At 54.2% G+C, this 22,500-nt stretch overlaps 8 protein-coding genes across 8 annotated transcripts in view; 5 read left to right on the top strand and 3 right to left on the bottom strand.

The window, feature by feature from the left end:
* The window catches only part of MONBRDRAFT_30025 (uncharacterized protein), a gene marked incomplete at both ends in the record, with an annotated part of 1,442 nt that extends 729 nt beyond the window's left edge, over positions 1 to 713 (top strand). Inside the window, 2 exons of the mRNA XM_001750501.1 lie at positions 1 to 153; positions 297 to 713. The exon at positions 1 to 153 is cut by the window's left edge and continues 20 nt beyond it. Of these exons, the coding sequence (XP_001750553.1) occupies positions 1 to 153; positions 297 to 713 (570 nt within the window). The remainder of the gene's footprint in view (positions 154 to 296) is intronic.
* A 362-nt stretch (positions 714 to 1,075) lies between these two features.
* On the top strand, positions 1,076 to 2,401 carry MONBRDRAFT_30024 (uncharacterized protein; the record flags this gene model as incomplete). Its single annotated transcript, XM_001750500.1, has 5 exons — positions 1,076 to 1,194; positions 1,273 to 1,453; positions 1,548 to 1,629; positions 1,705 to 1,877; positions 2,045 to 2,401. 5 exons carry the CDS (start codon positions 1,076 to 1,078, stop codon positions 2,399 to 2,401), a joined length of 912 nt encoding a protein of 303 aa, XP_001750552.1.
* Positions 2,402 to 2,724: 323 nt separating this feature from the next.
* On the bottom strand, positions 2,725 to 3,609 carry MONBRDRAFT_30023 (uncharacterized protein; the record flags this gene model as incomplete). The annotated part of the gene is made up of 1 exon (XM_001750471.1): positions 2,725 to 3,609. The coding sequence occupies one exon, from the start codon at positions 3,607 to 3,609 to the stop codon at positions 2,725 to 2,727; it is 885 nt and encodes a 294-aa protein (XP_001750523.1).
* A 644-nt stretch (positions 3,610 to 4,253) lies between these two features.
* On the top strand, positions 4,254 to 5,262 carry MONBRDRAFT_30022 (uncharacterized protein; the record flags this gene model as incomplete). The annotated part of the gene is made up of 4 exons (XM_001750499.1): positions 4,254 to 4,430; positions 4,462 to 4,629; positions 4,773 to 4,959; positions 5,063 to 5,262. The coding sequence occupies 4 exons, from the start codon at positions 4,254 to 4,256 to the stop codon at positions 5,260 to 5,262; spliced, it is 732 nt and encodes a 243-aa protein (XP_001750551.1).
* Positions 5,263 to 5,487: 225 nt separating this feature from the next.
* MONBRDRAFT_30021 (uncharacterized protein) lies at positions 5,488 to 7,907 on the bottom strand (the record flags this gene model as incomplete). Its single annotated transcript, XM_001750470.1, has 8 exons — positions 5,488 to 5,751; positions 5,873 to 6,300; positions 6,461 to 6,521; positions 6,628 to 7,020; positions 7,134 to 7,209; positions 7,296 to 7,575; positions 7,674 to 7,752; positions 7,848 to 7,907. 8 exons carry the CDS (start codon positions 7,905 to 7,907, stop codon positions 5,488 to 5,490), a joined length of 1,641 nt encoding a protein of 546 aa, XP_001750522.1.
* An 852-nt stretch (positions 7,908 to 8,759) lies between these two features.
* On the top strand, positions 8,760 to 10,723 carry MONBRDRAFT_39189 (uncharacterized protein; the record flags this gene model as incomplete). The annotated part of the gene is made up of 8 exons (XM_001750498.1): positions 8,760 to 8,974; positions 9,074 to 9,113; positions 9,245 to 9,496; positions 9,666 to 9,768; positions 9,967 to 10,149; positions 10,272 to 10,339; positions 10,437 to 10,529; positions 10,640 to 10,723. 8 exons carry the CDS (start codon positions 8,760 to 8,762, stop codon positions 10,721 to 10,723), a joined length of 1,038 nt encoding a protein of 345 aa, XP_001750550.1.
* Positions 10,724 to 11,840: 1,117 nt separating this feature from the next.
* MONBRDRAFT_39188 (uncharacterized protein) lies at positions 11,841 to 18,615 on the top strand (the record flags this gene model as incomplete). The annotated part of the gene is made up of 9 exons (XM_001750497.1): positions 11,841 to 11,972; positions 12,515 to 12,613; positions 13,692 to 13,790; positions 14,109 to 14,213; positions 15,026 to 17,170; positions 17,261 to 17,431; positions 17,529 to 17,900; positions 17,983 to 18,128; positions 18,204 to 18,615. 9 exons carry the CDS (start codon positions 11,841 to 11,843, stop codon positions 18,304 to 18,306), a joined length of 3,372 nt encoding a protein of 1,123 aa, XP_001750549.1. The 3' UTR covers positions 18,307 to 18,615.
* A 1,768-nt stretch (positions 18,616 to 20,383) lies between these two features.
* On the bottom strand, positions 20,384 to 22,414 carry MONBRDRAFT_30018 (uncharacterized protein; the record flags this gene model as incomplete). The annotated part of the gene is made up of 2 exons (XM_001750469.1): positions 20,384 to 20,686; positions 20,768 to 22,414. 2 exons carry the CDS (start codon positions 22,412 to 22,414, stop codon positions 20,384 to 20,386), a joined length of 1,950 nt encoding a protein of 649 aa, XP_001750521.1.
* Positions 22,415 to 22,500: the final 86 nt, after the last annotated feature.

Genomic DNA, 22,500 nt, shown 5'->3' with positions numbered 1-22,500 from the left:
TACATTTACACCAACAGTTGTACACTGAAGCCCTCGACCGTGGTGGACGTGCTGGCCTCGGCCATCGAGTACGGCCTGGATGGCCTGGCCGCTTGCTGTGCCAACTACATCACCGACAACCTTACCGTCGACACCGCCTGCGGTGCCATTCAGGTACTGTGATCGTTTTTTTTTTTTAGAGGGGGGTGAAGGGGGGCATGGATCCTGCGTTGTGGGCCGGATGCGACATCATCATACTCATAACTACCCATATGACCATGCGCCCTTTCTCTCTTGGTTGTGTTTCTCCATTCCAGGCGGCCATTGCGTACGATCAGATCGAGCTGCGTGATCGCTGCATGACCTTTATCGAAGAGCACACGGCCGAGGTCTTTCACTCCAAACATTTTGTTGAAATTTCTGCGGAAACCTTTGCACACATTCTCGAATCGGATAAGCTGCGAGTACCCGAGAGCACCGTTCTGGAAGTGGCCAAGAACTGGGCAAGTGTCAACGCCGTGGTGACCGGCCAATCACTCAAGGACACCATTGCACCCGTCATCGAGCATGTGCGCCTGCCCCTCCTGGACGCCGCGACCCTGCAACAGATTGAAGCCGACAACGAAAAGGATCCCATCGTACCAGAGCGCCTCATTTCCAAGGCCTGGAAATACCAAGCCACTCGCAAGGCACCCGCTGACGACAAGCACTTTGTGCCTCGCGCAGGCTCTTAACAGACTGAACCGATGCTGTCTTTAGTTCCGCGAAATGTCTTGTCAACGATTGCCCATGGCGCTACCTTGTAAAGGTGCTTAAATCCAAAAAATACAATGTCTTTTTTACATCTTGAAAGCTTCGAATAAAGGGCGGCGGGTTAAGCGTCGAGTTTGCACGCAGGTGTGAGCCCGTGAGCATGAGAGCGTGACGGGTTATGAAAACGAGCCATGAGCTGAATGCGAATAATTAATAATTGTCGCTCAAACCAGAGCCCGTGTTGCTTGCTTGCATGCTTTTCTGCTTCTTTTCATTCTCAATAAGAGTTTTTTTTTCCTTTCCGGTCGGGTCGAGGGTCATGGCACGAACACGGACAGCGAGGATGGCGGCACATGGATTAGTGGTGATGATGACCAGCGTGGCCTGGCTTTGCCAGTCTGTGGCTTGCTTCGACTGCTCGCCCGTACCCATCACATCAGACGATATTCTGTTTTACAACCGGTGCGTGAGTTTAAATGCCTGCGCCAGATATGCACCAGCGTCCTGGGGGTTGACCATGCAGGGCATTTGCAACTGTAGGATACCCAAAGCTGGTGGGACTTCGCTGGTTCGGCTAGCTCATGCGATAGCCGACTCGCCGAAGCGTCCATTTTCCGCGGTCTGGCAGATCATGGACGACCGAAATTTCTTCGATGAAGATAAAGAACGCTCCAATGTCGGTAGCGTGATGGCAAAGAAGCATCACCATGCGGATCGTCCGGTGCGTGGCCTGTCTCCTTCAGAGCTCGTCTTGTTGCATCTTGTTTGACTGTGGGTGACGGCTTGTGCTACGGTCGACGGATCGTATGTAACAGATGTTCTACGAGCAGCACGTCCGGCTCTTGAACTTTTCGCGGTTCGGTTATCGCCAACCCATCCATATCAACATTGTCCGAGGTAGGAAGCGACTCCCAGAGCTCAGCGCCGGTCTCTACGGCCCGCCCTTACGGTGCAAGTAACATGGCGTGCTAGAACCAACTGAGCGGGTGCAATCAAGCTACTACTACCAGCGCTACGCCAATATCCCGTACACCGCCCAGTTGCGATCTTGGCTGGGCGAGCAATTTGACTGGAGTATCAACAAGTGCATCGAAGCAGAGTACGGCTGCAAGTCCTGGCCCTGGATGATTGACAACATGAACCTGGTTTGTCTGTGCTGGTTCTGTGCTGCGTACCCTTGATGTTTCTCATACCCTTGATGTTTTTTTTTATTTTTTTCCCAAACTTACTGGGCTTCTGCAGTGGCCTGTGGGTCTGTGCCAACTCACATCTTGCCATCGTGTTTTGGTGACCTGTACGCAATCTTACACAGATGGTTGGATTCTTCTGCGGGCATCACGAAGATTGCAGGGACCGGACCTCCGCCATCGCACTGGAGCGCGCCCAAGCCAACGTGCTGCACCACTACGCTGTGGTCGGGGTTACAGAGCGTTACAACGAGTCGGTGTGGATGCTTTCGCAGGTCTTGCCCACGTTTTTCAAGACCCTCCCGGACTTTTACGAACAAAAGCCGGTTCACAACGCGAATAATGCCAAGCCGGAGCTGCTGACCGATGCAAACCGTCGCAAACTCTTGACGCTCGGGCAGGATGAGCGGCTGTACGATTTTATCCAGGGGGTCTTCATGGAGCGCCTCGCTGCCTGCCGACGTCGCTTTCCAGAAGCATGAGCCAGACGTGCGTGTACGGCCCCTGTGAGTGCTGCGCGCTCAGTGGAATTCCTGATGGTAACAGTATAAATGCAATGATACTTTTTTTAATCTTTTTTTGATGTTTCATCTTGAAGAGAACCAGTGGGGGAGCAGGGCTGGTGCACCTGTGAATGAGACAACAGCGAGGAGGGGCAGCGTTCAAGTTTACATGTTGGATTAGGCTGGCGTGCCTTGAATAAATTGGGAGACAAAAACGACAAGAAGCAATGATGTTGAAGGCACGGGCAAGAAGCTTTTGAAGAGCCGACACGAGCCGGCATTACGGCTATCGATGATTTGGCTCATTGCTTGAGCATCGCAGCTACCGTCTCGGCGATGGGCGTGGTTGGCTTGCCTGTTAGCGCGCTCAGCGTCTTGCTGTTATCAAACAGGCCACCCTGGGCCGCACCGTTGTCCGAGTCGGCAAGCATCTCAGCAATCGGCTCGGGCAGGCCGATGGATTCGAGGGCTGCCTTGTAGGCATCACGATCAAGGGGCACGTACTCGACCGTCTTGCCGCTCTGCTTCTGCACTTCAGCCGCCAGCTCAGCCAGCGTGTATGCCTCATCACCAGCCAGCTCGTACGTCTTGCCGGCGTGCTGTGCGACTGCATCATCGGCCAGCAATACGGCAGCTGCCGCATCTGCATAGTTGGCGCGGGACGCTGACGCAATTTTGCCCTTGGCGGAAGCACCCATTAGCTTGCCCTGCGCCACAGCACCGCCAATCGAGCTCTCATAGTTCTCGTTGTACCAGCCGTTGCGTAGCAGCACGTGGGGCACGCCGCTGGCCTTGAGTGCAGCCTCGGTCGCGTTGTGCTCCGCCGGCAGCACAGTCAGGGCCGACGTGTCGGTGTGGAGCAGCGAGGTGTAAGCGATCAGCTTCACACCCGCCCACTTGGCCGCGTCAATGACGTGCTGGTGTTGCGCCGCGCGCTTGCCGACCTCGCTGGATGAGACGAGCAACAGAAAGTCCACGCCCACGAGGGCACTGGTCGCGGGCTGCTCAAAGTCAAAGGCGCGAATCGTGACGCCCTTGGCCCGAAGCGCAGCGGCCTTGGATGGCGTGCGAGCCAGGCCGACAATCTGGGACGCCGGCTGACCGCGCGCCAGCAGCTTCTCAACAGCCAGCGCACCGAGGTTGCCGGTCACGCTAGTGACAGCGATCGTGTGGGTCGTGTTGGGCATGGTAATGGTTGTGGTTGTTTCTTTCGCAAAGTGATCGATGGGCAAGTGTCCAGTTGAGCTCTTTGATTACATGTGAGATCGAGAGTTGAAAAATGATACTTCTGGGGCGGGTCGAGCTACTTGACTGGACGTGCGAGGCGCTCTGGTCCCAGTGACAGCCCAAGACATGAGGCTCCTGCCATCTAAAGAATTCGTCAAGGTCTGACCGAATGACGAGAGTGTCCCATGACGCCAGCCGGTCATGTGGTGGCAGTGGGAATAATTGATTGAGTGTGGCAGGGGTCACGGGGTTCATCAGTTCTGGGCGAAGCACCGCTCTGCTTGTGTAAAAAAAAAAGCCCCATAGTTAATCCGTGTGTGTGTGTGTGTGTGTGTGTGTGTGTGTGTGTGTGTGTGTGTGTGACAGAAATGACGACACTTCGCAAAAGTTTTCCCTTGGACCTTGATCTCGTATTTTGACTTCTTGATTCGGATTTTAAATTCTTCATCCTTTTTTTTTTTTTTTTTTTTTTTTTTGGAAGATCGTGTCGTTGTCGGTCGAGGAAAGGGCAGTGGCGGGCGGACCTTTTGAGGCGAGCGTGGCACGGGTGTTGCACAGCGCAGGTGGGGGAGCAACGTGTTGTGTGTTTGTTGAGGCGGGCGTCATGGCGGAGGATTGGCAAGCGCGCTGCCTCAAGGCCGAGGCGGACCTCAAGGAGCTGGACGAAAGCTTCAACTTGCTTGAGCAGGAGCTTGATACTGAGATTACGCAGCTCAAGCAACAACTCAAGGATGAGCGTCAGCAACGCGCCAAGTACGAGCGACTGGCAGATGAGGCATCGGTGGGTCTTGACTGTATTGCTTTGGCTTTAGCTGGTGGATTGTTGCTTTCTATCCATGGACAGTGGCATCGGTTTCCTCACACGGCGCTCCTGTGCGCGCAAGAGACAGAGCAAAGGTGGTGCCGAGAGCAATGCCTTGCGCCAGGAAAACTCAAAATTGATGGAGCAACTCGCGCAAAGTGAAGCCGAGACTGAAAAGGTCTGTTGCCTGTTTCCAAGCAATGCCCGCACATCCTGTACGACGGAGCAATTTGTTCTTCGACACTACCGTGCCTCCGTCTTCAGTGTGTGTGTGTGTGTGTGCGTTCTCACGCTTGTCACATGCATTTTTGTCATGGCTAGCTCCGTGCACGCGTGCGTGAGCTGGAACAGTCGACCGAGCACGCAGAGCAGCAGTGCCGACAATTGGAAATGTCCAAGGAAAATTTGGAGGACCAGGTCCAGGACCAGCTTGAGCAAGTGGCCATGGTGCGCTCCGACCTAGAAGAGCGCGATGAAATCATTCAGCGATTGCAAGACGACAACAAGGGTATGTCGCACATTGACCCTTAAGCCAACTGATTGATTCGATGACCGCGTCTCCTCGTGCGTGTTCCTGATGTTGATGGCGGTGAATTTTCTTTTCCCGCTAGATCTTCTGGCTGAGCTTTCCGTGGCCAAGACCAAGCTGGAGGACTTGGCCAACAGCATGTCTGCGCCGAACGAGGCTACGGCCGCTGAACCCCAGGCCGAGGGTGGCTTGACGCGACTGCAGGCCCTGACGTACTGCCTCACGCTGTCCTCCCGCCTCTTGCACCTCGAGTCACGGCTGCCCGCCTTGGCTTCGGCGTAGGGGCAAAATTGCTTGACTTGTTTGTCGTTGTCGAATACGGTGGAGGAGATGGCTTGGTAGCATAAACTGTCCCATCCACAGAGTACAAGACAGAAAGATGCATAGGACGGCTTGAGCGCCCGGCAAAAGACTTTTGTCCTGCACGGACGCCTGCTACAGGTGTATGAATATTGGTGAATAGATTTTTTGAGTGGAAATGAATCGAACTACCAATCTGTTGCTTGGTTAGTGAGATGAGAGGGGATGGTCCACCTGCGGGCTGCCAACCTCCACGCCGTAGGCATACGAAACAGAATACCGCGTACGCTTCTCGGGTGGGACCGAGTTGCTCCTTTGCTCAACCGTCTGGATGCGTCCATCGGGACGCGGGCACACGATGCAACCCTCTTGCTCGGGTCGCCGTTGCGTCCAGGGCCGAATACCCTTCCATGCAGCAATGGCGCCTCGCAGCATGGAGTGTCGCTCCTTCCAGCGTTTGACCACAGTGACCTACAACAACGGGACGAGGGCGTGTTGAGTTGGCATTGAGAGTAGTGATGCCACACAATTTGCACCGCCACACGAGTTGGTAACAAGGCAGGGCAGCCGAGGCCGGACGCAGGGAACAAACCTCCTTCAGAGCCGAGATTACAATGGTGGAGAGGAGAGAGCCCAGTTCGTGATCCAGAATTTCGGGGCACTTTTGCAAAATGTCATAGCCATCGTGGCCCGTGGCCAGGTAATAGCGGGTGGCCAGACGGTACGTGCGGTTGAGATCAAGCTCCTCGTGCTCTTCGCCCACCAAAACCTCCACGACGCGCTCCATGGGTGGCATGGCTGGATCAAATGTGAACCGAAAGCCCGAGATCTGGGGAAACCGCCCGTCGTGCGCTGGATACTTGCTGACACCATTTTCCAATGCTTCCAAAAGCTGCTGCCCAGTAATGGAAAGCACCACGCATGGGTCCTGAAAAGGCAGTATCGTGTTGATGTCGCGAGCAGTGATTGGCCCAGCCTCGTAGACCGTGTCGGAGCGCAGCGTCCCACCGCACAGCAAGCCTAAAATAACCAATGACGGGAACGGGAAAAAAAAAAAAAAAGGTTGGATCATCAGCCTCTGGGTTGTGGATGTTATGGGCTGTTTTGATTCGGGTGGAACACGTGTGCTGCCCAAAGGCCAACGCCGGCGCTCAGAGGTGCGAATATTTTCTGCACGTACCAAGTTCAGCACCGTAACGCAGGCGCATCACACCCGCAAAAAAGTTACCCACGTTGGATTCCTGAAACACCAAACGCCCCCAGTGAGCCAGGGAGATGTGCAGTTTGACTTGAATCGACTGCCTGACGGGTACACGATGGGGGCAAACGAGCAGGGACACAACGCACCTTGGTGCGAACGGCTTCAGCACGGACGTCCCAGTCCGTCTCGGTGTAGCCCACAACCTTGTCGAGGGTTTCAGAGATGTGGGCTTCCATGTCCTCGACAAGCTTTTCCATTTCACTGTCTTGCGGCATGGAGCCAACGACCTCGATGCGCTCAGACTTGACCTGCCAGCGCTCACCGCCAGCGCCTCGCTCGGCTTCGAGGATGGTAAACTCCTGAAAGTCGGTTCCCGACTTGGAGACGAAGCAATCCCCGTGCTGCTCTTGCTTGTAGAAATGGTCATGACCGCCAAAGACCAGATCCAGCCCGGGAACACTATCGGCTAGACGTTGGTCATTGGGTAAACGCATGTGGGTAATGGCCACAATCAAATCGCACTTTTGCTCCTTCAAAAACTAGGGGGTGGGAAGCAGAAGTCGTCAAAAAGTCAGTGTCGGTCCGGGTGGCATAGAGGCGAAAACGTGCACGGCCCAACGATGCAGGATTTGTGGCACAGCGAGCAACAGACTTTGACTTGTTCGTGGGCCACCTCGATAAAGTCGCGGTAGACCATGTTCTCTGGCGGATCGGGGAGCGTGCCCACCCTGGAAAATGCATCGGCCGCCTGCGATGAGAATGACCCATTGGCACCACGGCAGGGAGTAGGCAAACAGGGAGAGCGGGACCGGACCATTCTTCTTCGCCGAGGCCAAAAAAGCCGATTCGGAGGTCATTGTGCTCGTGGATCAGGTGGTTTTTGGCGGTGCCGATGCACGATCCATCGGCGTGGTGCATGTTGGCCAGAAGCCAGGGAAAATTGCAGTCGTTGGAAAGCTTGATGAGCGTGTCTTCGCCAAAGTCGAGGTCATGGTTGCCGTACGTGGCCGCCACAATGTTACACTTGTTCAAAACGGGAACCATATGCGCACCCTTGGTGGCTGAGGAAAGCAGTGATGGGTTGAAACAGTCGCCTGTCGGGCCAGGCCGGGTGCAAGCGTTAAGGATGGGGGAAAAAACCGATGAGGAGCGGGGCTCGGGCTTATCGGCGAGCGGGATGACGATGACCCACCACTGAATACAACGAGGGCATCCGGGGCTTTATCATGGATGGCTCGAACAAAGCGAGCTGCCCCACCGACAGGCTCCGTCTAGGAGGCACAAGGGTAAGCAGGGTTAGCCAAGTGGGGCGTTGGGGCCAGTGGCCGAGCAAATGAAGAACCATTCAAGTGTGTGCGCCACGTACGTCCTTGGGACCGATGCGATAGACGTCGTTAAAGTGGACAAAGCGAACGCGCTTGGTCATGATGAGGATGGAACGATGCCAGCTATGTCACCAGGGGCGCTGCCAAGACAAAAGCCTCTCCTGAGCCGGTCTAGACATGCAGGACGTGACCACTGAGTGACAGGTAACACTCGTGCGGAAGAGTGATGAGGCCGCGACGAGTCTTACCAGGTTTCAGCACCTTCGTTGACAAGTGCAAAAAAAAAAGTCTGGCAGTTGTACAAGGCGTAACACCCGCAAGAGCACCACCACCACCACTAGGAAGAGGAAGGGGGGAGAAAAACAGGAGGCACAAGAGGAGAGGGAGGCAGGAGGCAGGGCCGAAGGCGGGCGAGGGGGGTGAAGGTGCAGGTGCGAGCGGTTGTGAAGTCACGAGCAGGGTCAAAAGCAGCGAGCGATGGTAATAAAAGTAAAACACTTTTATGTATGTGTGGGGATAGAGCGTAGTATGTGGAAAAATGGGTGCGAAATACTTTTAGACCGGAATGCGGCCGTTGAAAACAGCCGTCTTCAACGTTATCTCTAAATCACATGCAGAACGACTGTTGTCGACACCATTCTTGTACCAGCTGTGTAGTGAAAGTGCGATATGTGTCACACTTTGTCAGCTCGGAAAGCGCAGTAACGAGTGTGTGTGAGAGAGAGAAAAAAAAAAAAAATCAGAGTGTGAGCCAGCAGCCGGCACAAAAGGGCAGCGCTCCTCCACTGATCGCGCGCACACGCTTGTCTGCGTGTGGGTGGGTCTTGCGTGCGTGTGCATCTGTTGCCTAGGTGTTGAGTTGCAGTGTGTGCGTGTGGGTTTGGAACCTCATCGCTCGCACAGCTCCTTGACTTGTGTGGATCGCTTCCCGGTCAGCTCGTCGAACGAACGACATGGCCGAGGTCACTGCAGCCCCGACCGATGCGGCACCTCCGCCGCCACCAGCGGAGGCACCGCAACAAAATGAACAAGCCAATAATGCAGCTGCGCCGGCTCCACCGATGCCCCACCAGCCCGGCCCTCCCATGCCTCCCAACATGATGCAGCCCCCGCCGCACATGATGCCGCCGGGCCCGCCGCCACACATGATGCCACAGCCTCCTTTTGGGTAAGGTCTTTGACGACCCTGATTCAGCAACCCGCCTTTGTTGAAAAATCCTTGCCCCCTTTCTTTAACTCATGTCCCTCATTCTTTTCTGCCATTCAGACCGCCTGCTGCTGAGGCTGGTGCACCGACCGAAGCCAATGTATGTTACCCGTCTCCTCGCACTGTGTCGCTCCTTTAGCCAGGCGTGGTGGCTGGTGGTGGTACCCAACTGGCCTGGATCCAGCTGACAGCATGATTGCCTTGGGCTTTGCTCTGGGCGTTTCACTTTAGGCCGAGCCGGCCGTGGAGCTCGAAGAGCCCAATCAAACGCTGTACATCAACAACCTCTCCGAGCGTGTCAAAGAGGACGAGCTCAAGAAAGCGCTTGAGGCCATCTTCAATCAGTTTGGAAAGATTCTCCGAGTGGTTGCCATGAGCTCCTTCAAGCGCCGTGGTCAAGCCTTTGTTGTCTTTGACTCGATCGAAGCCGCGGAGAAGGCCCTCAACGCTATGCAGTCGTTCCCCTTTTGTGGCAAGCCCATGGTATGCCTCAGCAACGGTCACAGTCTCGCGCTGATTTTGATGTCGCACCCGCTGTTCTTGTCGACGCTCGCCTGGTTTTGTTCTTGATTCCCCTGTTCTTCCTCTCGGTGTGGTTCTGTTGCTTTTCGCCTCATTCATCACGGCGGGCCACTCCGTGCTTATCGAACAGCGCATCAATTTCGCCAAGACAAAGTCGGACATTGTGGCCAAGAACGACGGTGCCTTCAAGCCGCGCGTCAAGGCCCCATTGGGTCCTCGCCCTACTCCACCAGGTCTGTTGCCTCATCCTTGGGGGACTTTCCCACCTTTGAGCGGTTTTCTCCTCAAAAACTTGTGAACAAGCCACAAGCTGCCCAATCACCACTCACGGAATTCACCTCGGTCGATTGCCTGTCAACTCTTAGGCACCAAGCCGCGCGTCAAGCCACCACCCATGCCTGTGCAACCCCCACCTCCGCCCCCACCCGCAGGTGGTGGCCAGGCGCCCTACCCCGGTGCCGGCGAGTACATGCAGGCCCCGGGCTCACCCGGCGAGCCCAGCAGCAAGCGGGGGCGTTACGAGTCTGGCGAGGCGGCCCCGCCCCCGCCCCCGGGACCACCAGGCCAAACAGCCCCGTCCGGTCACGCTCCCGCGGCCCCCCCGCCCAATATGGGTACGCTTGATGATATTCGACATGCCATTGCCACGATGATGTCCAAGCCTGTAGCCAGTTTTCCACTGATACCTTTGCTCTTTTTTCTTCTGTTTCCCCTCCTCCCTCTTTTCTGTACGGAGCAGAAGACCCAAGCCCCATTCTCTTTTTGGAAAACTTGCCGTCCGATCGCACGCAGGAAATGCTCACGGTCAGTCAGCCTTCACCCTTTCATCACCGCTTTCAACAACGTCAACCAGAAGGCTTGAGAGACTGCTCGGCCCGTCTCACTTTGCAATCTGCCACAGGCATTGTTCAAGGAGTTTCCAGGCTTCAAGGAAGTACGCCTGGTACCCATTCGCCCCGACATTGGGTTTGTGGAGTACGAGAACGAGGTGCAGGTGAGCCCATTTTTCCTACTCTTGTCACGTTCAACACCCCATATCACTGCCGCAGCGTCATCTGATTGCTCGAATGTTTGGCTGTCTGGATTTTTTACCTTGATGTGCAGGCCAGTGCGGCCTTGCCCGCGCTGAATGGCAAGGAGGTCACGCCCGGAAACAAGATGCGCGTGTCCTTTTCCAAGAAGCGATAAAGCGGCGCTTGTCCGCATGGTCCGCGTCGGGTGCACGCCCCGGCCAGTGTCCTTTTGCCTTCATGTCGAGTCTGAGCTCGATCCACGCAGTTGCCTTGTGAATGATAAAAAAATCAGAATAAAACTTGAACTTGCGATCCCAAGGTCACACAGCCTGTGCCCCTGATTAACTGGGCTGAATAAACATTCAGCTCTCAGAGAGCAGTCATATTCACGTTCGCCGCCGTTTTTGAAGGGACAGGAAGCCATCTCCCCCGCGGCCCGGAGAACAAGGAGTTTTCTTTTGTCGTTGTTGCTGTTGCTGTTTGTTGGTTTGAACACTTGGATGGCCAGATGCACACGGCCATGAGATCCATGATAAGCAGACGAGCAGGAAGCAACTGTGAAATTAGAGATGCGTTTGCTGTTGCATTTGTGGTATAGTAGTGTGTACTGACAGAGACAACCAAGGCCATGCACCACTCCAACACACACGCACGCACGCACATGTGCGTCATAAAAGGGTTTAGCTTGCGGCGATTTGGGAGCACACAAGCAGTCAGTTGGTGCAGCGGCTGCAGGATTTGCTTGTAAGACCATACGAGAGAGAGTTTTTGAATCTTCTACTTATTGTCAAACAAAGGAAAATCCTTTTCCGTTTGCTGCTTGTGGTGTAGTGTCTTTTTCTTCTTTGGCGTCGGTCTGGATAGACATCGGAGTTGACATCACTATTGGCGGCTGGCTGCGTCAGTTGTCGTACCTTGGCTTGATCCCCGGTGCTTGATACGGGGTTCATCTTTGTTGTGGGCGTCTGGCGACGTCGGGGCGATTGGTGGGTCATCAAGCGCGCTGCCTCTTTTTTCCCTCACCACGCTACCGCGCTCACACGTTCGACGCTGTGCGCCAGGCAAACGACAACACAACGCTTTTTGCACCGTGACCAGGGCTCAGCCTCCCAGCATACCAAGGGGGAGCTGGGGAGCAAGGCTCTGCTCACCGGCTGCCGTTTTGACGCGCGCGTATTCGAGTCCGAGCCTGTGGAACCAGTCCGACATTGAATTGTCAGACATTTGTATTTCAAGACGGCTCCTGAGATTGGTCAAGCGCTTCGGGGCTGTGATCGAGAGACACCGTTGCCATGAGTACTGCGAGTGATGATGGAGAGCAGCTGTACAGTGCTTGTCAAATGAAAAATCCAAGCACGGCGCTGCAGCTGTTGAACAGCTGGGACGAACAACGAATTCGATCCGCTGTTACTTTTGAAGATGCGGTATGTCTGACGATTGATTGTGCTCGCGTGCGTACTACTGGCTCAGCTCAAGTAGCCCCATAAAGCCAAAACTGCAATGTGACCTGTGCCTCTCCGTAATGGTGTTGCATCAACCCACAGGGCGGGCGTATGCCTCTGCACAGAGCCTGTAAAAATGGTCACGTGGAGTTGGTGGAGATACTATTGAAGCACGGCGCTAATAAAGAAGCCAAGACCGACGTCAGTACCTTGATTTTGGCACACCAACTGGAACAAGATCCTTGTGTGTATGGGTATTATTCTCATCATCATGTATAACAAAAACAATGCCATGATGCTGGTTTTATGATCCTACAGCATGGCTTGACCCCAATTCACGGAGCCTGTATTCGTGGTTGTGTGGAGCTGGTGGAGAAGCTGCTGACGCATGGCGTTGATGCACAAACTAGGACCGACGTCGGTGCCTCGATGTCGCCCCCTCTTTGGTTGATAAACCTGAAATGTGTTGAATTGTTCTGACATGACGCTGCACCTGCATGCAATGGGGATGCATCAACCTACAGGATGGACGTACACCACTGCACTATGCCTGCCTTTGCGGTCATATCATGGTGGTGGAGACGCTGTTGAAGCATGGCGTTGACGCTCGAGTCAAGAACAAGGTCTGTGCCTTTTTCTTTTCCCTCTATCGTGGACATTCGATTGATGTTTAAGAATCCATCCATGCCATCTCACACATGATGAGGATGCTCGACACACTTGTTCGTCATGGTGTGGTTCATCAACCCACAGGCTGGCATGACACCACTGCACGATGCCTGCCAACGCGGTCATGCGCAGCTTGTGGAAATGTTGGTAAAGCACGGCGTTAGTGCTCGAGTCAAGAGCAGGGTCTGTATCTCTCCCTCCTCTATTGTGGCACAGCCTCTGTTGCATAAGTATTTGACATGCACGGCTAATTCATGTTGGGGACGCTACATCTGTTCGTTGATGTGATGTCCAACCCATAGACTGGCAGAACACCGTTGCACGACGCCTGCCAACACGGCCATGTGAAGCTTGTGAAAATGCTGTTAAAATGCGGCGTTGATGCTCAAGCTAAGACCAGGGTCTGTCCTCGCTTTCCTCTGTTGTGGTGCTACCGACATGCACAGCTTATTCATGATGAGGATGCTGCACCTGTTTGTGATGTCATTCAATAGACTGGTATAGCACCACTGCACGATGCCTGCGCATGCGGTCATGTGCAGCTTGTGGAGATGCTGTTAAAACACGGCGTTGATGCCCAAACCAAGACCAGGGTCTGTACTCTTCTTCCCCGCTCTATTGTGGTGCTGCCTCCGTTGCATATCAATTCGACAGGCACGGCTCATGCATGATAAGGATGCTACACCTGTTCGTAATGATGTCAATCCACAGGATGGCATGACACCTTTGCACGATGCTTGCCGACGCGATTATGTGCAGCTTGTGGAGATACTGCTAAAACACGGCGTTGATGCTCAAGCCAAGACCACCAAAGTGGGTGCCCCCATTTTGCCCCTTCCCGATTTCGATACACCAGTTGCAATGTACTTGATTTCGTTAGCTGTTTCGTCGTCATTGAGTCTGACAAGTGCCTTTAACAATACGTCTACATCCACATGCATAACATTCATACAAGCATTCTTTTTCCTGTAAGTGTGCATAGCTCACACATGACTGTGACTATGCGCAATGGTGTGGTGCCTCAATAAACAGGATCGCTTGACGCCACTGCACATGGCCAGCCGTTTTGGGCGTATCGAGGTGGTAAATTTGCTGTTGGAGCGCGGCGTTGATGCGAGAGCCAAAGACAAGGTCAGTATCACGCTCCAAGTGCAGTACAAAGCGAGATGTGATTTATCCATATATGTAGCTAACGCAAGATAATGATGCTACACTTATATATTGCTGTAATGCATCAACCATCAGGATGACCAGACACCACTGCATCATGCCTGCAGCCTCGGTCAAATGGCGGTGGCACAGACGCTGTTGAGCCACGGCGTTGATGTGAGAGCGAAAGACAAGGTCTGCACCCCCTTCTTTCCGTGAAATGTATCTCATGATATGTGTAGTCAACCCATAATCATGATGGTACACTTGTTTTTCATGGTGTGATGTATCAACCAACAGGATGACTGCACAGCACTGCACCATGCCTGTGACCTTGGTCATGTGCAGCTCGTGGAGATGCTATTGAAGCACGGCGCTGATGCTCAAGCTAAAACCAAAACCAAGGTTTGTGCCTTCCGCTTATCTTTCTCATGGCGGCCCGTGCTCCTGCCTCCTGCCTCCTGCCTCCTGCCTCCTGCCTCCCGCATTCTGCCTCCAGCCTCCTGCCTCCTGCATGCTGCCTCCTGTATCCTGCATCCTACTCCTGCTCTTGGCTCATTTTTCCTCTACAACCTGACCATCGTGCGCAACCGTTCCAATTCTCCCTCCTTCCCTTCTTTGCACCTACACGTTATTGTTTCTTCCTTTGGCTGCACCTCCTACCTGCCCACCTCGCGCTTTTTATCCACTATATTGCGTCTTTGATCCGGCTCAAACGGCTTCCAGCCTGCTTTTTCCATACCCAACTCAACGTTTTATATTCCCCAAAACAAGCCTTTCTCGTTGGATCTTGTATTTATCCAGACTACCTGCCGGCTTCATTGGCACAGGCTGTTCTTGCATATCGTTGCGCCGGCTATATTTTGACAACACCAACAAACCCAAGACCAGCTACACCTCGTTGCCTCGCTCACGTGCTCTGATCGCGACTGTAAACCCCCTCTAAGAACTTTGAAACACCCCTTGAGAGGGGACGTCGGAGAGGGCACGGTAGCAACCTGGAGTCTGTGTTTGCCACCCACGAAGCTCAAATCGCATTCCGCGCGCCTGCACTGCCGTCCGTCTGGCTGCCGCCCTTGCTCAACCATCCGTCCCTTGAGGTGAGCCCCCTCATCCCGATTTATGCTGATAGCCCAAGCCTCTAATCCAAGCTTCAGCCCAAACCTGAACCAACACATTCATGACTGGCCACTCTCATCACCTTGTGACCCGATTAGTCCACGGCAGCGGTCGTGGTTGCGGTGGACAAGTGGCTCAAGCCGCTCCTACCCGAGCGTGCCCCCACCCATCCCCTCCCACATCTGGATGCCTTTATTAGAGGCGCCAGAAAGCACGATCCCAATCTTAGAACGGCGGTTGTTCACATCCAGAAGATCATCAATGAAGCTCCCATGGACCTTCCTGCAATGGACTGGCCAGCCTTTCAGGCCATGACCACCCAAGCCTCCAACGCGCTCAGTCAAGCATTGCAGGTGACCGAAGCACTAAGCGACCGTCTCAGGCAACTGAACCCACAGTCCGACAAGCTAGAATCGGTACTTCAAGAGATGCATGGTCTCACAGCTCAGCTTCAGCTGCTGTCGGTGAAGAACAAGTTTCAACAGCACTTTGACGAGTTTCAAAATCACTTTGGTGTCTTCAGCAAGACGACGAAACCACCCCGCACCAAACCCGCGAAGAGCGGTTCTCCACCTTCCAAACGGCACAAAGCTAGCTCCAGCCCTGACGATGCCGACATGATGCAGAATCCTGGACCGACTCAAGAGGCAATGCCATCCAACCTGGTGCAAGGTCTTGAAAAGCTTGGCAAGCTGCACAATGTTGGGGAAAAGCGCCAAGAGATGCTCAAATGCACCAACAGCAACCTCCAACGTGTGGAATCCGCGTTCATAGATGCGCTGGGCGCCGTAGCACAAGCAGGATCCAGCAAAATGGTCCGCTGCGTGGACATGCTGCTGCAAAGAGTGCAATGTTCAGATGCAAACGTACCACCTCCAGCCAAAGCGTTGTCCAAGGCATGGAAGCAGCTGCACCAGGCCCACCAAAACCTGAGCTCACCCAAGCAGAATGGTCTGAAACAGCTCACAGACTGGAAGGCAGAGCACGACTATGAGCATCAAGCCTGGTATATCGCGTTTGTGTTTCAAGAAGCGCGAGCCCTGATGCAGCAGCTGCAAGACATGGTTGAATGGCAGGCCACGACACTGTCGGTGCTAGATCTATGCCAAAAACATGCTGGTGGTATCAAACAAAGCTGCGCAAGTCAAGTTGTATCTCTACATCAAGAAGAGGCTCAGCTGAAAAGGCAAATTCATGCTACCACTGGGTACTTGCTTTTCGCAAAAGAGGAGCGGCGAGCTGGCGTCGAGGAAGATTTGCAGGAACTAAAGGAGCGCCTCAAAACTCTGGGCCAGCAGCTATCGGACTCAACGCAGGTGGACGAGGTGGCAGCACTGGCAAAGCTGCTGCACCAACACTTCCCAGCCCTGCTGGTCTTTCTGCATCCTGAGCAAAGTGCGTTGGGAGCGCGTCTCCGCACTAAGCTTGGCCCCGATCTTCCGGCCCGGCTCATCTTGGAGGCCATGACTGGAGTGGACCAATTGTTAACGCTCTCCAGCCTGGGTCGGCTTGACCTTTATTACAACCGGAACCATAAGGTGTACAAGGCCCGAGCAGCACTGCCAAGTCATCCCAATCAAGATTTGGCCGTAAAAGAGTACGCATTCGCTCGACAACACAAGCAAGAGAGGTGTCGCGGGTTTCTACGGGAGCTCCGCGCCATGCGGCAGCTTGAGCACCCACACATCATTCCAGTCCTCGGCGCGCTTGTGGATGTTCACGATGGCCACCCGAGCGCCTACCTGGTCCAGCCGTGGTGTACACAAGGGGATCTGCAGCAGTGGCTCGGCAAGGCGCGCCACCTGGCCACCTTAAGCGTGATTGCCGGTTTGATGACTCAGCTGCGCATGGCTCTGGCTTTCATGCATAGCAAGGGCCTGGTGCACCGCGATGTCAAACTGAGCAACGTCATGTTGGACGGCGATGAGGACCAGCCCGTTGTGCGGCTGGGTGATTTTGACATTGCCAAAGCCACAGCCGAGGCCACCATGCTGCCATGCACGGCCACTGCGTCGTCAGGCACGCCCGGCTACATCGCACCCGAGGTCCTCTTTGGCCAGGGTCATGTGGGCGCACGTCCGGCACAGGATGTCTTTTCCTTTGGCTGCGTTTTGTACAACACCTACATGTTCCCACTAACAGTACCACCGGCTCAGTCGCGAAGCGATGAAGTCGTGAACCGATGCAGTTGGAGCATGCAAGCCAACGATCCTTCTTGCAGCTTTCCTCACCTAGCGGCTCAGGTCAGTAACGCATTCTTGGCTGATCAGTGAATGGGTCAGCTCGTGAGCTTATGATTCTTTCTGAATGCACTTTTTTTTGTTTATTTGCAGCTGTGCGACTCGACAAGCGATTTGTACAAGGAAACGCGGGCGTTGCTGACAGCAGATCCGAAGCAACGGCCAAGCCTATTGAGTGCCATGCAGGTTGCACAGCAACATGTTGCACCCCATGTCACATCAGCCATTGACGTTTTGCGGGACGCACCCGAGCTCATATCAGAGGTGTGTGTGTGTGTGTGTGTGTGTGTGCGTTGGCTGTTGCTGCCATTGCTCACTTCGCTTCGTGAGGTGGGTTGATTTAAATGCACTCTGTGATTAGGTGACCGAGTTGTTGAAAGAGCTGAGCAAGGATGGACAAGGGCCACCTAATATTGTAGTGCAGAGGGTGGAGCGCGTGCACAACCCAGTGTTGTGGGAGCGATACCATGCTAAGCGACGGGAGATGTTGCACCGCATCAAAACTCGGGAGCACTACACTCAACTTAAAACGGCCACATTGGATGCGCTTTCGGGCTCTCCAGCTTTGCTTCGCGACTCATCCTGTCAAGAGCGCTTGCTGTTCCACGGTATCTCCTCCGTGAGATCGGTGCGCGACAAGATTGTGCGCCTGGGCCTTGATTATCGCTTTGCGGGTGACAAAGGCGCCCATCGGTTTGGTCTCGGTGTTTATTTGGCAGACCATCCTGGCAAGGTGCGATTGATGCTTTCTTGCAGCCTTGACTGGATCGTAATCGTGAATGTTGCTTACAGGCGTGTTGCTACTCTGGCTGTAGAGTCATGTCTATGCAAAACCTGCACCCAATGGTCAGCGCATGCTCGTCATCACGCGAGCCCTGCTGGGGCATGCCTTTGTCTATCATTCACCTTCCCCTGCGGCGCTGGCTCCACCACTGCTGCCCAACGCACCCAACAATGAGCGGTATGTTAAGCAAGAGGCAATACCTGCAAATCTTGTCGCACCGTTTGATGTGATTTGTCTTTGGCTGTCTCGCAGACATGATTCTGTCATTGCGACACCGCAAGGGAAGTTTCGCGAGGTGGTATTGTTCGACAATGCCCAGATCTACCCCGAGCTAGTCGTTTACTACACTGCCTAGATGTTTTCGTTTTGATTCTTCGTCGTGCAGTCCAATCTGTGGCTCCGAGCACTTGCACTGGTTTTGCACACATCCGGCGTTGTTCACCACAAGGCCCCCATTGCCCGTGGGAGGTTCAACTTTTCTCGCTGACGAGTACACATTCACTCACAAACTTGCAATGTGGGAAGGCACACAAGTTGTTTCGTGTCCTTTGCAATACCTTGGCAGAATGCCATGCCAAATGTGCCTTTGGATACCGACGTCTCTTCTCGTTGCGGCACCTGCACTTTGACACAAGTCCAGTTAGCATCGATCTTTTAGGATGTGATCTGTTTGTGGTCAATTCACAAAGCAAACAGAGGAAATTGAAACGGGAAAAGTACAAAGTAAAATGCCACTTCCGGTCGACAGGACCGTACTTATATCTCGGTGGCAGGAACAATCACAATGTTCGACAGTTTTCCTTGACGAGCGCCGTCAAGGATCATCAGACATCATCCTGGACTGATATCTTCCAGAGTGTTCCAGCAGCTTCTGGACATACGTCTATGCTTGTAGACCAATAGTATTGGTTGGGGTTGCAGAGGTATGTCAGGCTCCACGGCGGGTAGAGGCCAGTTTGGGTTGTGAGGAAGCGCTCAAGTGTTGAAGAAGCAAGCCCAGGGCCCTCTACCATCGCATCCTCGCCAGGTTCACCCACCACGGTGCCAGCAACCGCGACGACGTTGGGCTCAACCTCAGCCACCACCACAACCTCTGCAACCACGACCCGTGCAAGTCACAGGCTTTGAATGCACATGCCCACCTGACTCGCGACGCCGAGGTACACGCCTCACGACCTACCGCGTGCCTGCCACGCGCGTTGTCGGCGCTTGTCCCGATTACGTCCTAAGCATCTGTCTCGCGCCACGCGACGACGAGTCATTGCCTCTCACCCTCAACCTGGAAGTGAAACGCGTCGGCCAGAAGCAATATGCCCACGTTGCCTCGTCACCCCAGCTCCAGGGCGACAACCTGTGCTGGAGCCATCCCCTTGCACTTCAACACCGTGATCGCTTCCAATTTGTCCTTAAACACTCCGAGGGCGTTCGCTATTGGGTCAGCTTCCCAGACGATACCGTCAACTGCTCCTAGTCGTCGCATCGAGGCTCTGGAACGTACGCGTGGAACACACGTAGCTTCTGTTTCTTTCTCCTTTTTTTTTTTTTTTCTAGTCTTCCTTCGGTTGTCCGTTGTTTTCTTTTTCTCTTGTGGCACGTCAACGGCGTGCGCGTGTATGCGTGTTGTGGCGATGGTCTTCGAGCCAGTTGCCGACGCAGGTCTGAGCCTAATCTGATGCTATCATTCCCCCAAATGCCTGTCCTTGCGGTGCTCTTATGTTATCAATCAATGCCATTCTAAGTATCCGCGTCTTCCGAAATCAACTTACTCTGTCTTACTACCATAAGGGCAGCAGTGTCACACGCGCCATCTGCTGCTTGGGCATCAGCATCTTCACTTGAAAGTAAGGAGAGGCCAGGTCATCCTGGATCTGTGGGGTCGCCAGAGGCGGTAGCCGAGCCCCATGGCATCCCAGCCAACGCGCTTTCCAACGGTTTTACTTGGTAGCCAGTGCGGCAAGAGGCGTGAAACGATATCCGGATCTCCGAGGCGACCACGCAGACAAGAGTGAAGTGCACAAATAGCAACCAAACGCTGTTGTGCGCTACTAACGGCCGTGCACTGCACATGATCCTCCTGCCCCTGTGCCTCAGGCTTTGTTGGCTCTTGGCTTCTGGAAGGAACGCGTGCCAGCGCGACCCCAAACCCAGCCTACCCGAAGAGGAATTATAGAAGCAGCGCCTCAATGCAAACATGTTTGTGAAGCAGCTCAAAGGAGCCAAGCAAACTGTGGCCCATCTACTTTGTGCTGCTGCATTCCAAGCACACTTGTACACCGGCGCACAGAAGTCATGCATCTTTACATATGAGTGGAGTTTGATACCTTCTCCTGCCCAAGATAATTGTTGCAAACCCATCGTGTATGACCAGAGTAGCAATGTTCTTTCGATTGGAGCTGGACAGAAGAGAAAAAAATCAAAGTTAAAGCAGCAGCTCAAAACAAAGCGGGCCCATTAGAGAGCAGGCGATCATAGGACTCCAAGAGTATGTTTCTGAAGTTCTCGTATGTCTCATCGTGGTTTTGCACAAAATCTTCGGGTGAGTCTTCTCCGGTAAGGAAATTGGGTAGAGAGCGAGCAGCATTCAAGACAGGTCGCCAGGTAGATCCCAAGTATCCCTCATCCCAAAAATCAGTGCTACGCAGGTCATTTGGCCAGCCGCCCTTTTGCACCATTCGCAAGAAGATGCCCTTTGCAAACATTTCCAGGTCATGTCGGAACTGGGGCACCACCTCACTCTGCAAACCACAACCAGTCGAACATGAGGGGGCTTGCACACTGCAATTCTTCCCACATTCACTGCAGCAAGCGGCACGAACCTCGTCAATCATGTCATCTGCTTGCTCACAAGGCCAGCCAGTGGGTGCAACTGGCTGGCCTGTGCGAATCTCTTCAGCCGACCCCCAGTCGCTGAATAGAATTGTAGAATCCACACGAAAATAGTTGCGGGGAAGCGGGTCACGATGAACAACCCCAGCCTTGTGCGCGGCCTTGAGCACATCCAAAAGCATTGATAGCTCATGTCTTGTAGGAGGCGTGACAAATTCTCTGCCTACAGGGGCCACGACGCAGCAGTAGGGGTACTCTTCCGAGCAACCCTTGAGGACAGGCACGTTTTGAACCTTGGCCAAATCCAGATTGATAAGCATGTCACGCTCCTGCTTCATGACGGCTTTGTCCTGGAAAATCTTGAAGACGGCCGGCTTGTCATGAAAGTCGCCTTTGTACGCCTTGCAGTGCCTGCCCTCGCCGAGAAAGCAGTATGGTTGGTAATACAACGGCTGCCCATCGTTGTCAGGAATGTTCACGAGGCCCACGAAACCAAGCTCACGGGATTGCAGGGGACGAGGGCTCACTGCAGCCGCCATGGGTGGTTTTTTTCTGCTTGCAGCTTCATCACGCTTCTGGCGAGCGTAGGCCTCTTCCATTTTCAAGATGTCTCGGATGAATTCAGAGACATTGCTCAGCTCTGCGGCACGTCGACGCCAGATGGCCAAGTTCACTTCGGCTTCGGCCACGTTCAATTCGGCATCGATCACGCCCGATTTGGCTCGGGTCTGGTCTGCCTCATTCGAACACGCTGCCACTTTGGCTTTGGCCGCTTCCAGTTTGGCTTTGGCCACGCCCAATGCGGCTTCCGCCACGTTCACTTGGGCTTCCGCCACGTTCAATTCGGCATTGGCCACGCCCGATTTGGCTCGGGTCTGGTCTTTCTCATTCGTACCCGCTGCCACTTTGGCTTTGGTCGCTTTCAGTTTGGCTTTCGCCACGCCCAATTCGGCTTCCGCCACGCCCAATTCGGCTTCCGCCACGTTCACTTTGGCCACGTTGAGTTTGGCATCGACCACGTCCGCCTCGGCTCGGGCTTGGTCTCTCTCATTTGTAGCCGCTTCCAATTCGGCGTCGCCCGCTTCCAGTTTGGCTTGCGCCGCCTTCAATTTGGCATTGGCCACACTTGATTCGGCTCGGGCTCGGTCTTCATCATTTGTAGCCGCTTCCACATTAGCTTCAGCCACGCCCAGTTTGGCTTTGGCCACGCCCAATTCGGCTTCCGCCACGCCCAGTTTGGCTTTGGCCACGCCCAATTCGGCTTCCGCCACCTTCAATTCGGCACTGGCTTGCTCCTCTGTGTCCATGGGCGCCATGGCACGTTCCTCAGCGCTGTCCAGGTTCCAGGTTGGCCTCAGCGCTGTCCAGGTTGGCTTCAGCGCTGTCCAGCCTGGCTTCAGCGCTGTCCAGCATGGCTTCAGCGTGTTTAAGCTTGTCTTCAGCCTTGCTCGGCTTGGCTTCAGCGTCTGCAGTTGGGCCAACTGGAGCACGTGAGGCCAGCTTTTCCATTGCTCTAGCTGGGCGCGAAACGGCGCCGGATCGCTCGTCTGCACTGCCACTGCTCGCCATCCTAGACAGAGAAGAAGCCAGAAAATGGTGAGCAGTGCATGACTTTTCCAGAGACCAAAAACAAACATAAGTCGCCTCAGCAGCTCACTACTTTTGGCGCCAAAATGAATTGGAACGACGTGGATTCACACCAAAAAAAGCGGCAGCCATAATG

The sequence above is a fragment of the Monosiga brevicollis genome, genomic scaffold, assembly GCF_000002865.3.
Source record: "Monosiga brevicollis MX1 MONBRscaffold_42 genomic scaffold, whole genome shotgun sequence".
In the NCBI taxonomy this organism is placed as follows: Eukaryota; class Choanoflagellata; order Craspedida; family Salpingoecidae; genus Monosiga; species Monosiga brevicollis.
This window is presented reverse-complemented; position numbering and strand designations above follow the sequence as displayed.